This window comes from Rhinopithecus roxellana, chromosome 11 (assembly GCF_007565055.1).
Source record: "Rhinopithecus roxellana isolate Shanxi Qingling chromosome 11, ASM756505v1, whole genome shotgun sequence".
NCBI lineage: Eukaryota > Metazoa > Chordata > Mammalia > Primates > Cercopithecidae > Rhinopithecus > Rhinopithecus roxellana.
Window position 1 is genome coordinate 35,159,185 of NC_044559.1, and position 15,464 is coordinate 35,174,648.

The 15,464-nt window shown below is 36.6% G+C and overlaps 1 protein-coding gene across 2 annotated transcripts in view; it reads right to left on the reverse strand.

The window, feature by feature from the left end:
* Positions 1-706: 706 nt before the first annotated feature.
* Positions 707-15,464, reverse strand: part of CCDC186 (coiled-coil domain containing 186) — a 50,217-nt gene continuing 35,459 nt past the window's right edge. For both annotated transcript variants that reach the window (XM_010363213.2, XM_010363214.2), the window contains 10 exons: positions 13,840-13,944; positions 12,731-12,829; positions 12,478-12,564; positions 11,498-11,640; positions 8,209-8,464; positions 7,429-7,618; positions 5,844-5,924; positions 3,126-3,336; positions 1,588-1,807; positions 707-918 (listed from right to left, as the gene is read on the reverse strand). In XM_010363213.2, coding sequence (XP_010361515.2) covers positions 835-918; positions 1,588-1,807; positions 3,126-3,336; positions 5,844-5,924; positions 7,429-7,618; positions 8,209-8,464; positions 11,498-11,640; positions 12,478-12,564; positions 12,731-12,829; positions 13,840-13,944 — 1,476 coding nt within the window. In that variant the 3' untranslated portion in view covers positions 707-834. The remainder of the gene's footprint in view (positions 919-1,587; positions 1,808-3,125; positions 3,337-5,843; positions 5,925-7,428; positions 7,619-8,208; positions 8,465-11,497; positions 11,641-12,477; positions 12,565-12,730; positions 12,830-13,839; positions 13,945-15,464) is intronic.

A 15,464-nucleotide genomic window follows, 5' to 3' on the forward strand; every position in this document is an offset into this window, starting at 1 on the left:
ATCTTTACACAATTTCAGTAAAACTAAAGTATTTCAGTTTCAAAGAACCATTCATCTCTCTGTTCTCATGATAGGATCCATTTCACAATTTAAAATATAAGTAAACTCCACAGAAATTTTATAAATTAATATGTAATTTAAAATCATATTTTAAGTAACTAAAAACTTTAAAAATTCAACTATTAACTCAAACAATCAGAATCTGAAAAAATGTACCTAAAACAGATAAAAAAAACCTGACAGAGGTAAATAATGACTGATCATTGCTAGTTACCAACAGCTAGCTTTCCTATTAAGTTCAGCTTGCATTAAAACTGAAATTAGAAGATTTAAGTATTCATACGCATCCCTAAAACTCACCCAATACGCTGGAGTGTGAAAATAAAAAATTTTATCATTTTTTTTTTGCTGTCTTGATGTCGGAGAAATAGTGTATTACTGAATGTTTACCACCTGTCTTTTCATACATAATTTTTAAAAGGTGAGTCATTTTTGACATTATGTATTTTAAAGGGAAGAAATATGAACAAAGGGCTTTATAAAAGCCCTTGTAATGTTCAATATTTCTTATGAATATAAGCAAATTAAGTTGTTTAGATTCAATGACAGGCTGTTATATTACACCATACAAAAACAAACTTCATTAAAGCTTTCAGTTTTACAGTATATATAGCAATGCATTCATATTGTAAAAGGATATTTTTTGTGTACAGATGAAGCAAAACAGTATTTTTACTGGCTGAAACAAAAAGTGGAAGAAAGTTTCCAACAGTAGTGGTCAGTGGCACCTACTCCTGTGTGGCTTTTGTCTGTTTACTGAGCAAGAGGCTTGTATTAGGTTTTCTTTGTCTTCTGTTCTAGTTCATGCTGGTGTTTAATAAGACGTTCTATTTCTGTTCCAAGTGTTTGTAGATTTTCCTTTAATAATTGGGGTGAGGGGAAAGGGAAGTGAAAAACAAAAGTATAATAAATAAAACAATTTAGTTTGAACTATTTTTTGCCTAAATTTTGAAAATGAAAGAGTGGTTAGTCCTAAATGCTATGTCAGATAAACTACCAACCCAGCTGTTTTCAGTAAAGTACTCCTGTCCATTTCAAAGTAATACTCAAACTTCCTACTGAAGCTACAGCAATTTTTTAATGCATAAAATAATTTCTTACTATTACTGATTTAAAAATTATTTTTAAACTCTACTAATTTTCAAGGCCCACCCACAGCAAAAATAAAATAGTTGGATCAAATATTAACTGCAAAAAATAAAATAAAGCTGAAAAATAAATCAGAAATGCCATAATCTTAAAAAATTGTTTCAGTAATTAAAACTAATTATATGTCAAAGCCATCCAATATAAATTTAATGACATCTTAGTGTCTATCAAATAGCAAAATTAATTTTTGCTATTTTTCATCTTTCCTAATAAAAAGAACTATACTTTTTAAAAAGAGAAAATCACAAAACTTCATCTTTGGGTAAAATGACTGTCTTGCATTACAGAAACAGTCCAGTTAATTGCTAGATCAGACTGTGAAACAGGCATCATTTTGCCATGTTTACTGGTTGGTGTATGAATGAGAAACACAAATACCTTCAAAGTAATATTTTTTAGTAACGTATCCTCCAAAACAGCCTGTAATTTTCGGTTGATCTCCAAAGAGAGCTCCAATGTTAATCCATTGTCAGCTGGATGGGATGTGTATAAAGATGCCATGATGCCACCCCGTCTACTTAAATGAACTTTGTTAAAATCAGATGCCTCGGAAGAAAGTGTGCCTGACTCTTCCCGTAAAATATAACTTTGAATTATTCTGCAAAACAAAATGATAGTATCAGTTGTGTACTTGTAGAATTACAAAAAAATGGAATTTGCAAAAGTCAACTAGTAAGATAAGCATAAAATAAATATTAGGTTAATAACCTAACTATATTAGGAAAGAATTCCCCTTATTCAGATGGTTCTATTGTAGCATTCAAAGACATATAAACATTGCTTTTCTATTTCTTTCCTTATTAATCACAATTTGAGCTTTTTTGTTTGTTTTTAAAGAGACAAGGTCTCATTCTGTCACCCAGGCTGGAGTGCAGTGGCACAAACATAGCTCACTGCAGCCTACACTGCATGGGCTCAAGCGATCCTCCTGCCTCAGCCTTCTGAGCAGCTAGGACCACAGACGTGTACCATCATGCCTGAATAATTTTTTTTTTGAGATGGGGTCTTGCTATGTTGCTCAGGCTGGTTGACCTCCTGGCCTCAAGCAATCCTCCTGCCTCGGCCTCTGGCCTCCCAAAGTGCTGGGATTACAGGTGTGAGACACCATACCTAGCTGAGCAATTACTTTATTGCTCCAATTTGTTAATATTTTCTGTTTTCCTATTACTAGACTTACAATTTGCTGTATTTTATGCTCTTTCTTTTAAAAGTCACAGGCAAACTTTCCTATAAGTCTAAAGTTATTTCAAAATAAAAATTAAGTCATTGGAAAAGGCCCACAACATAAAAACAACTTTTATTTACATAAAACAGTATTTGTGAAAGGAATCTGGCGCAGCACTCCCCAGAGTTAGTCAGAGCTGGGTTTGGATCTTCAGCTCTAGGTCTGTCACACAGGGGATGAATGGTGACCCTGAAACATTTAGTGATTTGACCTGAGCCCCAGTTATCTGCAAAATTAGAGAACTCATGCACTGAGTGGTTGTAAGCAATCAATGAGATATTGCTAAGCCACAGGCACAGTGCCTTGTACTACTAGGTACTCAATAAATTATCCCACTATGTCCTACCCAACAGGAAAAAAAAATCCACAACCCCATATATATCTCTTAGAGCCACAGTCATGAAAATAAAAAGCTAAGTAAAGCATTATCTTTTTAAAATCTAAAGTTTAAGTATCTTAAAAATATTAACATCGACTGAACTCTCTATCACCTTAAAGGAAAGACCTGTGTTTTATTTCATCTTAGTATTCACAAAACCTAGAACATAATAGGTGATCATAAAAGACTGGGAACTCAAGAACTGTAATTATTTTTTGAAAGGCTCTTGATAGGACTAATTTTAAAAACAGTAACTTTGCCATATGAGTAATAGTATTTTGAAGACCGATCATGTTACCATATTATACATACTTTGTTTTTTTCCTAATTTCTTCCACCAGTTGTTTGATGTGGTCCTCCATAAATTCTATCTTTTCATTTTTCCTGGCATGTGCTTTTTGCAGCCTAACTATCCTCTCAATCAACATGGCCTTATCTACTTGTGGAAAGTTATCCACAGCTACTGAGGACCCAGTATTTTCTGGAGATCGATCTTCTGCACTGCTTCGAGCATTCAGGGACCCTGAAGACAAAAAAAAAAAAAAAATTGGTTTAGATACTGTGCTTAATCTAACATCATCTCTCATCTCATATATTATTTATTCCGGCATCATTTCAAATAGTCACTCTAACAGAGTTGGACACAGAAGACAACACAGGTCAACGTGGCCTAGGTTCTTGTTTCTGAGTATACTGGTGACAGAGGTATCAACAGGGTCTATACTGTGTCTCTCAGGAAGTGGTAATAAGAGAAACAAGGATCTCAAAAAGAATAACAAGTCTAAAGTGAGACCAAAATTAAACTATAATAGAACAAAGCAGAGAGGAGGAGGAAGGGAGGACAGGAACAGAGGTATGAGAGGAGACAGAGAAACAGAGGTTAGAATATAGTGGGTTAAGCTCTGAGGCCAGCCTGCCTAGGTTCAAATACTACTCCTCTACTTACTAGCTGTGTGACTTTGGACAAGGTATTTAATTTTCTGTGCCTTGGTTATGTCATCTTAAAGTGGCATAAATTACATTATTTACCTCACAGGATTGTGATGCTGTGATGCTTCGAAAAAGCCATATAGTAAGCATTATGTAGTGTTAGGTATTACTTTCACCAACATCAGTAAGAAGAATCTGATCCTCTTTACCCTACAAAGATTAGTTTTTTCCAATCCCATTTTATAGCTTTAAGTAATATATCTTCTTTCTTTCTTTTTTTTTTTTTTTTTTTTTTGAGACAGAGTCTTGCTCTGTCACCTGGGCTGGAGTGCAGTGGCCGGATCTCAGCTCACTGCAAGCTCCGCCTCCCGGGTTTACGCCATTCTCCTCCCTCAGCCTCCGGAGTAGCTGGGACTACAGGCGCCCACCACCTCGCCCGGCTAGTTTTTTGTATTTTTAGTAGAGACGGGGTTTCACCATGTTAGCCAGGATGGTCTCGATCTCCTGACCTCGTGATCCGCCCGTCTCGGCCTCTCAATAAGTAATATATCTTATCCAAAGTAATATATCTTATCCAAAGTTATATAACAAATAAATGGCAGAGCTGGGATCTAAATACATGTCTATAATTTCAAATCCATATTCTTACTACATATTTTTTTCCCACTACTGTAACAGCTGATGATGGTTTTCTACTAATGTGCAACCTCTGGGAGGCAATATAGTATAGTGCCAAGCAAGGACTCTAGAGCCAAAGATTTCTCACTGTGGATACTGGATGAATCATGTAGCCTCTGAATCTTGGTTTCCTCATCTATAAAATGGGAATTATAATACCTACCTGACTTTTTTTGCAGAGTAAATGGTATGTTTCAAGTGCTTAGCATGGTTCTTGGCATTCCAAAAAAGACACAAACACTGATACTTTGCTAATTATCATTTTCATAATGGTATCAATCATTTTATAGACTCTACCCATTTTTACTTTAGAACATAGGCATATCTATCATGAGAAAAACTAAAAGATTTAAAAATATATACATGTGCATATATATGTAAAAATCTGATACACAATGATGACAATCTTCATTGGTTCTTGGGTGTTAAAAGAAAAAGAGAGAGACCACTGTACACCAAATCTCTTTATAAATCTGATTTTAAAAAACAGAAGAGGAAGCTGTTGCACAGAATAAAGCAGCAGCAGGCTAGAAAAAAGAAGGGGCTGGGCGCAGTGGCTCACGCCTGTCATCACAGAACTCTGGGAGGCCAAGGTGGAAGGATCACTTGAAGCCAGGAGTTCGAGATCAACCTGGGCAACATAGTGAGATCTTGTCTATACAAAACACAAAACAAAACAAAACAAACACAAAAACAAAAAACCAAAAAATAAACATTAGCTTGGCGTTTGGCATGTGCCTATAGTTCTAGCTACCTGAGAGGCTGAGGTGGGAAGATTGTGGTTGAGGTTGCAGGGAGCCAAAGTCACACCACTGCACTCCAGCCTGGGTGACCGAGTTAAGACCCTGTCTCAAAAAAAAAAAAAAAAAAAAGAAAACACAACGAACAAAACAGAAAGTAGGGAGACAGACTGCATAGAACCCCATGACATACCTGAAATCCTGGGTAATGAACAGAACTTAAATATTTAACCAGAAACATTTTTTACAATATAATTATATGTAACCACTATTTTTCACACTTCAAACTGAAACAAAGCATATCAATACTTTTTAAAATATAAACATGCTATTTATTTATTTATTTTTTGAGACAGAGTTTTGCTCTGTTGCCCAGGCTGGAGTGCAGTGATGCAATCTCAGCTCACTGCAACTTCCACCTCCAAGTGATTCTCGTGCCTCAGCCTCCCGATGGGATTACAGGCGTAAGCTACCACACCCAGCTAATATTTTTGTATTTTTAGTAGAGATGGGGTTTCTCCATGTTGACCAGGCTGGTCTTGAACTTCTGACCTCAGGTGATCCACTCATCTCGGCCTCCCGAAGTGCTGGGATTACAGATGTGAGCCATTGTACCTGGCCAAAAATGCTATTTATTTTTATATCAATCATGAAATAACAACTACAGCCACTAGTTTTTTACCTGATGAACTAGAACGGCTTCCCATGCTGCTGACTTCTTTGTCATAGCTTCCATTCTCAACCTGATCTAATTTTCTTCGTGCTATAGGAAAAAGAAGATTATTTGTCACAGTTATAAAGGACCATTTGCTCCTACCATCTCTGACTTTAATTGCTAAAATCACTGAGGCAAAAATGGCATAAACAAGAGAAAGTTCTTGAATACATACTTTAGGCAGAGGGCTATGTCATTCATATAAAATGTCATTTGGAAATGTACAAGTACAAAATATACAGAAACAACATTATAACTGACACTGGCATCACTTAATTACAGTGGAGTTAACTATTTAAAGTACTGAAAGATTTAGAAGTTCCTTACAGTACCAGAAATTTCCTCCAAATTTCCCTTCAATTACATCTACAAAAACAAACTAAATTCTATGGCAAATATCTGAATATATTCATATTAAGTAAATGCTAAGTCCCTTTTAGCTTATTATTATGTTTCAACCTATTTTAACACAAATAAAGCCATGGGAAATAGTGGAGAATAGGAGGTTAAAATACGTGTCTTATTTATTTTTGTATCCCAAGCATATAACACAGACACCCAATGATTGTATGACTTTTTAAAAGAAAGAAATCTGGCCGGGCGCGGTGGCTCAAGCCTGTAATCCCAGCACTTTGGGAGGCCGAGGCGGGCGGATCACGAGGTCAGGAGATCGAGACCATCCTGGCTAACACGGTGAAACCCCGTCTCTACTAAAAAGTACAAAAAACTAGCTGGGCGAGGTGGTGGGCGCCTGTAGTCCCAGCTACTCGGGAGGCTGAGGCAGGAGAATGGAGTGAACCCGGGAGGCGGAGCTTGCAGTGAGCTGAGATCCGGCCACTGCACTCCAGCTTGGGCAACAGAGCAAGACTCCGTCTCAAAAAAAAAAAAAAAAAAAAAAAAAAAAAAAGAAAGAAATCTGGAATCTAGTTCAGCAGTCAATTGTTATGCTTGGGTAATTTATAACTTTTTGGGGTCTGTTTCTTGAGACCCAGGTGAAGAGTTAAGTTGCAACGATTTCCAAGTTAGAGGACGCATCTGGGGTATCTGCACCCTAGATGCCGGTAGCCTAGATGCAGCACAAAAGAAATCACAGGAATGTGAAAGGAGAAGATATCAGAGCTGCTATTTATACTGATATTTAAAGATAGATGTTTAAAAATTTCTATTTTTCATGTTTTCTTATATAAAAGAGTAACATATGTTTAAAATGTATAAACAAACACATATAAATTGGAGAACAAATGCCTAAGCACTTCTTACTGACAGGAGTATGTGATCACAAGTTTAGATACTAATGCCCTAACATTAGTTTCCCAATTCTCATGTTTTGTGATTCTGTGAATAAATGTCCTTTAGCATACAAGATATCTTTTAGGATAAAAGACTATTCATGAAATTGCAAGAAGTTTAAGAATTTGGTTTACTAATATTGATAAAGAGAACATACAGCTTCAATGTAGTAGAACCACAAAAAATATTTTTTTTCTAGAAAATCCTTAATGATTAAAAGAAACAAACACATTCATGGTCTAAGTGTGGAAGAATTTTATACCTTGTTGAAGTTGTTTGGTGAGATCCTTGATACTAGAGGCATGTTTACGTCTTTGAGTTACTAACTCATCTTTTAATTCTTCTACCTGGATACTCAGTGCTTTAACTTCTGTTTGTCTACAAGTAAGTTCAGCTTGCAGAGTTTGGACTTCCTCTTTTCGCAGTTCTTCCTCTTTCAACAACCTACTTTCCTGAATAGTAAGTAAAACAAAACCCACCAATTTTAGTATGTTTGTTTCCATTAATACTCAGTTTATTACCTTAACAATCTAAGGTTCCTGATAGTGGAGATTGTTCTATTATTATTCCTTACCAGCTTCTGTTTACTTGAGCTTCTCACAGTTCTCATATAGCAAAGCAGGGGGATACATTAATGAGCATATCGTTCTATACATACCAAGCAACATTGTGATACAGGTTGTTGAATTTTTGGATTAAAGTCTCAAATCATTTTTATGTGTAACTTGAAGACATTCTCATAAATTAACAAAACAGAAATTTAAAGTACATTTTAAAAATATATAATGATTCTAGTTAGGAAGGACACAAACCAGTTTTCTCATTTTCAAAAGTAAAATATTCTTCATAATTATTTTAGGAAGAAATTTTATTGTAAATTATAACAGTTGAGGAAAAACTGACATTTCTTACAGCAGCTGAAATTGTCAGAAAGTCAGTGCCTGGGAAAGAACTTAATTCAATTATCACGACTTTTATACTGTTAGGGAAATTTAATTTGTGCTTGTTATGTTTTTTTAAATAAATGTAAATTTATACTTACCAAATTAATATTTGTCTGTTTCATTTGTTCACACTGGCTTTGTAACTGACTTTCACTACAAGAAAGTTTATCAAATTGTGACTGCAAAGAATTGGATTCAGACTGAAGCTGTGCATTCTTACTAGTGAGCCTTTCTGTAAACAGTAGTAGCTCAGATTCTCTTTTCCTACTGCCTTCGATGTCTTTTTGTAGGTCATTAATCAAAGAATTAAGACTTTCCACTTCTTCCTTCAAATTTTCAATTTCTTGCTTACCTCTAAAAAACAAAATTTGTATTTAAGAAAAAAATAAACCATTAAAAGACATTAAATTAATGGTTTGGGAATTTGCATCTAGTCAAATGTTTAATACAGGTACTTCTATTCGTTCATCCAAATATTTATAAATGCCTAATATATGCCAGGAAACAAAAGCTGGAAAGAAAAGTGAGCAAGACCAACACGGTCTCCACTTTCGAAGAGTTTTTAGTCAAGTGCAGAAATTATGAGTGTAAAAAAACATTTTTGATGATAAAAGCACAGAGTGGGTTTGCCTAAACTAGTCTAAGTGATGCTCAAACTAATACTTAAAGCAGGACTCAGCAACCTTTTCCTGTAAAAGATCAGACAGTAAATAAGTTAGGTTTCTGGGTCACATGGTTTTGCTGCAATTGTTCCACTCTGCCATTGTACTATGAAAACTGCCACAGATATTACATGAATGAGTGTGGATGTATTCCAAAAAAACTTCATTTACTAAAAGAGGAAGTGGGCTGGATTTGTTTTGTAAGCCATGGTTGATCCCTGACCTTAAGCAGAAGTTACTGGAAAAAAAATATATGCTCCTGGTAAAGGGAACAGTATGTGTTAAAAGCTGGGAAGGGAGTAAGAGGACTTCTTGTTGGTCCTAACAGATGTTCAATATTGATGAAGAGAAGGACTGTACTATATCCCAAGCACTTAACACAGGGTTTGGCACATAGGAAACAATCCATTAACATCTGTTAACCAACTACAGCTGAAATACAAGGGTGAAAAAAGGGAAGGCACGGAAGTAGCAAGGGACAGGTCACTAATCTTATAAGCCACGCTAAGGCAATGGAACTCACTAAACAATCTCTGAGGCAGTGGGAAATCACTGAAGAGTTTTTAGATTTCCTTTTTAAAAAGGATTATATTAACCATAGTGTGGAAAATAGATTAGAGAGGATACAAGCAGAAAAAATACAAACGAAGGCAGTTTTCCAGGTGAGAGCTGATAATAGCTTGGACTATGGTAGTAGCAGCGGGGAGGTAAAAAGTGAATGGACTTGACAGATGTTACAGACTCAGCATCACTAATACTTTGTAACTGGCTAGATGCGTGAGGGGAAGGAAAGAAGACATGTGGATGGCCCTCAACCTGTTGAGCTGGACAGTCATATGGATGCTGCACTCATCATTCATCCTAGGAACATGTGAGGAGAAGCATGGGACAGAGAAACCGATTTTGGACATGCTAAGGTTTGAGGTATCTTTGATACTTGTGCCTGGAGCTTAGTGAAAAGGGCTAAAGATAATGATTCAAAAGTCCTGCAGCATACTATAAAAATAGTTGGGATCACCCAAAGTTACAATAAAATTAGAACAAGAGGGCTTTATGAAAGAGAAGCCTCCCAAGGAGATTGAGAGATGGTGGCCAAAAAGGTGAGATGAAAATCAGCATGTGATGGAAACGAAGCCAAAGGAACAAGCCTATCAAGAAAGAACTGAATTCAACAGTGTTTAAAGATGATAAAAATTCAAGCAAGGGTGTGTCTGAGATATGTCTACCATATGCAGGGAGGCATTAGTAATTTTTAATGAAATGGTGGGGTAGAAGCTACAATGAAGTGGAGAGGTACAGAACATAGGAAGTGAGGAAATGGAGAATGAATACAGAAGATTCTATAAAGTTTGGCTGCAAAGGAAAGGAGAAAAATAAGGTGGTAGGGCAAAGCCATAGGAATTTTGATTTTTCTCTTTTTTTTTTTTTTTTTTTTTGAGACAGAGTCTCGCTCTGTCACCCAGGCTGGAGTGCAGTGGCACGATCTCGGCTCACTGCAAGCTCCCCCTCCCAGGTTCATGCCATTCTCCTGCGTCAGCGTCCTGAGTAGCTGGGACTAAAGGCACCCACCATCACGCCTGGCTAATTTTTTCTATTTTGTTTTTTAGTAGAGACGGGATTTTACCATGTTAGCCAGAATGGTCTTGATCTCCTGATCTCGTGATCCACCTGCCTCGGCCTCCCAAAGTGCTGGTATTACAGGCATGAGCCACTGCGCCCGGCCAGGAGTTTTGATATTTTTAAAAGACACTTATGTTTAAATGTAGAAAGAAAAAGAAAGTGGAGAAAGGTAAGACATAAAGGATAAAGAATAATAATCAAGACAGAACCCAAGAAGGCAGAAGAGATGAAATCCACAGCAGAAGTAGAAAGACTAATTTGATTCACAGAGGAGATTCTTCCATGGTAAAACAGCAGAAAATATGGCTGCAGATACAGGCAGTTCACGGGACTGATGGCAAAAAGTTGAGAGAACTGTCACCTGACAGTTCCCATTTTTTCTGTGAAGAAGTAAACACTTGCCAAGAGTAAATAGAAAAGTAAGAGGAAAAACTGAAGCGTGAAGAAAACGGTAGGGTTTAGAAAAGATGTTATGAAGAGGGTGGAGAATCTCTGACCAAGGACACATGGCAAGATTAGGTGCATTAATATTTCCAATTGAGGTTAGTGACCATGAATTTATTAGCAGAATCAATCTTAATGATGGTAGAGATTTTTTTTAGCAACACTCAGCAGCTTAGTTATCAGCAAGGTGTGGAAAAGAAGTTACCTGGCTTCAAAATGAATCCAGGTTCTGTCAAGTAACGTCACAAGTGGAGTTTACTTAAATAGTTTTATGAGGAGCCAAGGAATAATGTCAGCTCCGGATCTTAAGCTACACACATGCAAAGATCTAGAGCTAGACTTACCTTTTAGAAGAAAAAGTAAACACTGTGCCTAAGTAACAGAATTCGAAAGCTAAGGAATGGATAAGACTCAACCTATTCTGTCATAAATTGCCACTACCAATGTTTAAGGAATATAAACTTTGATTTTTAGAAGTCATGATAGGAAGGAACTCAAAGATAATCCAAAGAAGTGCAAATAAAGAGAAAAAATTTAAAAATTTCAGCTACTAAAATTCTAAAAATTGTTCTTGTTTAATGCAATAATTGCATTTAGAAAATCTCGAGATAAAATTTAAAAGCTTGTTTATTAATACAAACAGAAGTTGCTCATTTTGTACCTTTGAAGCTGCTCTTGTAGCTGATCAAAAATTTTCACCTTGTCCAATAAATTCTGAATTTCAGCTTTTTGGCGATTAATAATTTCCTTATATTTTGATAATTCATCTTCTGTTCTTAATCGTTCATCTTCTAGACATTTCACCTATCAGATGATCATAACCAAGTTACAAACCAGGTCTTCTTGTTCTTTATAAACTATTTTATATAGTGGTTACATATGAATAATCTAGAAATTCTAAAGCACCATTAACGTGAAGAAAATATAACGCAAATTTTACAATCCTACGTTTTAGTCTCAGGTTTCTTATGATTTAGTCATGGGAGTTTTAGCATGTCACTTCACTTTTTACTGAATCACCATCTCCTTATCTGAAAAAGAATAATATATCTTCTCTATTTCAGAAAACTAGCAAGAAGAACAAGTAAGAAGGTTTACGAAAAACAATTTAAAATTATCAAGTGATCTCAAATTCAGGGTGGTTAAAGGACTATTTCTAAATAAATGAATGATACACATTCATATTAATATTGGAAGAGATACTAATCTTACAAAAGAGACTGTAAACACTGAAGAGGACTTACTAGATTATTGGCCATTAAAACTATCTATTAAATATATCCGGGAAAAATACAGCCTTCCTATTATTTTCTGACACAATTCTAAGGTCCAACTATCTTTCCAGTTGATTCATTGATGAGATTGTCTTTAGATGAGAGGCCCAAGGATAAGTTATACACACAGCAAATGTGCTGTGAAATAGGAATGTTTGGCAAATACGTCAAAGGGACTAACACGGAAGACATTTTCCTTTAAACAAAAGAAGTTGCTAGGAAATTGCTCCTCTACTCTACTCTGAGTTCATTTATTATGGAATATTTCTATGTTAATGTCCTTTCCCCACCACTTTAAAAATCAGAATGAATCCAAAATTTAAGATATTTACCCTTCCTCCGGATTCATGACTAAAGATTGAATTACCTTTGTTCTCAGTGTTCGTAACTCATCCATACCCTCCTTAAATGTTCTCTTCAGATCTTCTAGTTCCTTTATTTTGGCATGATGCATCTTTAAAAAAGTTTAAAAGAAACAACAAATCATAATGTGCTAAACTATATCTAGGATTTATTGCCTACTCTTTCCAAAAGGCTTTAAAAGTAGATGGCAATAAGTTCTATTTCTCTTTCTGTATTTATTACACAACTTAGGATATATAAAGAGCAAAACTACTCACCTCTAGCTGGTCGGATTTTTCTTGCATTTGTTTTTCAAGTTCTCCTTTTGTGACTCTAAGTTTTGCATCAAGCTCATTTGATTTAATTTCTTCTGACTCCTAGTGGAAAGAAAATGAAAAAAGTGTGACAATTTTTAACCCATTTCCCGTTTGCCCTGAGATTACTCCTCTCTAATCCTAGTGTAGCATCATATATATTTCTGTTACATTAGGATGAGAGGCAAGTTCTGTTTAGAAATAACTCCAAGAACAGTTTTTTATTTTATCTTCACACTGAAAATCAGTCAGATTTGTTTCAGCCTCGAGTGTTTACATAAAATTAAACGAGTGCTGGCAGCAAGCTGCACTTTTTCTCTAAATAGCAAATGGGTTAAAGTTTTATACTTTGAAAAGAAAGCATTGCAATTAAGTTTACTAATTGTGAAATACGTAGTATACCTAAAATTGAAGACTGCATTGAAAGATTTTAAATATGTCAATTTTGCATAAACAAGAATAGTACATTAAAATATGTAACATAGTAGAGTAGTTTTTATTTTTGTAAGCTATACATTTCCTTGCACTCTTCATTCTTCAGACATTTTCTAGGGTTTTTATTTGTTGGAAAACTTCTCTTATAAAATCCATTGAAGCTGCAGGTACTTTAACATTGGAAATAACCTGCATTTTATTTAACTGCCTGCCCAACAAAGTACATTCTATATGCAGAAGTAGAATACTGCACATATGGAAATTTAACGAAACAAGAGAACTAGCTGGGCGCAGTGGTTCAAGCCTGTAATCCTAGCAATCTGGGAGACCGAGGCAGGTGACTCACGAAGTCAGGAGTTCGAGACCAGCCTGGCCAACACAGTGAAACCTCCTCCCTACTAAAAATAACAAATTTAGCCAGGTGTGGTGGCAGGAGCTTGTAATTCCAGCTACTCGGGAGGCTGGGGCAGGAGAATCACTTGAACTCGGGAGGCAGAGGCTGCAGCGAGCGGAGACCATGCCATTGAACTCCAGCCCGGGTGACAGAGTGAGACTCCAACTTTAAAAAAAAAAAAAAAAAAGATATAACTGATATTTGCTAAAATTTGATACTAATCTATTTTAAAAGTTATGCATACCTGATATGTTTTTATCATATCCTGACAGTTTTTTCGTATCTGATCTGCTTCTTCCTTTGCTTGTGTTAATTTTGTTGTTGTTTCTTTGAGTTTATCTTTGGTTTCCTGCATTGACAAAAGACAGAGACAAAGCTGAGTACAGCAATGTGATGAATGGTAAGAAGTGTTCGGCAAGTAAGAAAGTTCTTGTCCTAGCACTGTCACTGAGTGGCCGTTTATTATTCTAGCAATAGTATTTTATGTTTCTGACAAAAAATTAAAATGATTTGTATAGTTAACTAATAGCCATTAAATACAGTTAAATTTGACAGTTTTTGGCGCAAATTACTAGAAGTTACTAACCTGATAAGATGAGCAAAGTGTTAAAAAGTTCTTTGTACACACACATCAAAGACAATTCTTTGGTTTACGGCTGTGGTATCTATTTATAACTGTCTTGGCTGGGCAAGGTGGCTCATGCCTATAATTCCAGAACTTTGGGAGGTTGAGGCAGGTGGATCACCTGAGGTCAGGAGCTTGAGACCAGTCTGGCCAACATGGTGAAACCCTGTCTTTACTAAAAATAAAAAACTTGGCCAGGTGCAGGGGCTCACGCCTATAATCCCAGCACTTTGGGAGGCTGAGGCAGGCAGATCATCTGAGGTTGGGGGTTCAAGACCAGCCTAACCAAAATGGAGAAACCCCGTCTCTACTAAAAATACAAAATTAGCAGGGCGTGGTGGCACATGCCTGTAATCCCAGATACTCAGGAAGGCTGAAGCAGGAGAACTGCTTGAACCTAGGAGGTGGAGGCTGCGGTGAGCCGAAATTGCACCACTGCACTCCAGCCTGGGCAACGAGAGTGAAACTTGGTCTCAAAAACAAACAAACAAACAAACAAAAACACAATTAGCCAGGCATGGTGGTGGGCACCTGTAATCCCAGCTACTCGGCTTGGGAGGCTGAGGCAGGAGAATCGTTTGAACCCAGGAGGCAAAGGTTGCAGGGAGGCAGAAGTTGCAGTGAGCCAAGATCACACCACTGCACTCCAGCCTGGGAAACAGAGTCAGACTTTGTCTCAAAAAACAAAACAAAACATAGAAACTGTCTTTTTTTTTTTTTTTTTGAGACAGAGTCTCACTCTGTCACTTAGGTTGGACTACAGTGGTATGATGTCAGTTCACTGCAACCTCCGCCTCCTGGGTTCAAGTGATTCTCCTGCCTCAGCCTCCCGAGTAGCTGGGATTACAGGTGTGTGCCACCACACCCAGCTAATTTTCGTATTTTTAGTAGAGACGGGTTTTTGCCGTGTTGGCCAGGATGGTCTCAAACTCCTGACCTCAGGTGATCCACCTGTCTCAGCCTCCTAAAGTAAAACTGTGGTTTTATAGACTGATGCTGCAATCTGGCTTCTGTTCCAAATCATTCTCCTAAGATGGCAACTCTGAAAGTTTTCAGGGGTTACCCTTATTAAATCCAATTACTTCTTCTTGTTGTTATTCTTTACTTAACTTGCTCCAGTTCTGACCACCCCTGACTCTTTCAATATCCTTCCTCTGTTTCCATTACAAGACAATACTCTCCTTCTCTTTCTGCCCTCTTCATTGTTCCCTGACTGGCTTTTACTTCCTGTGGTGATTTTCCAA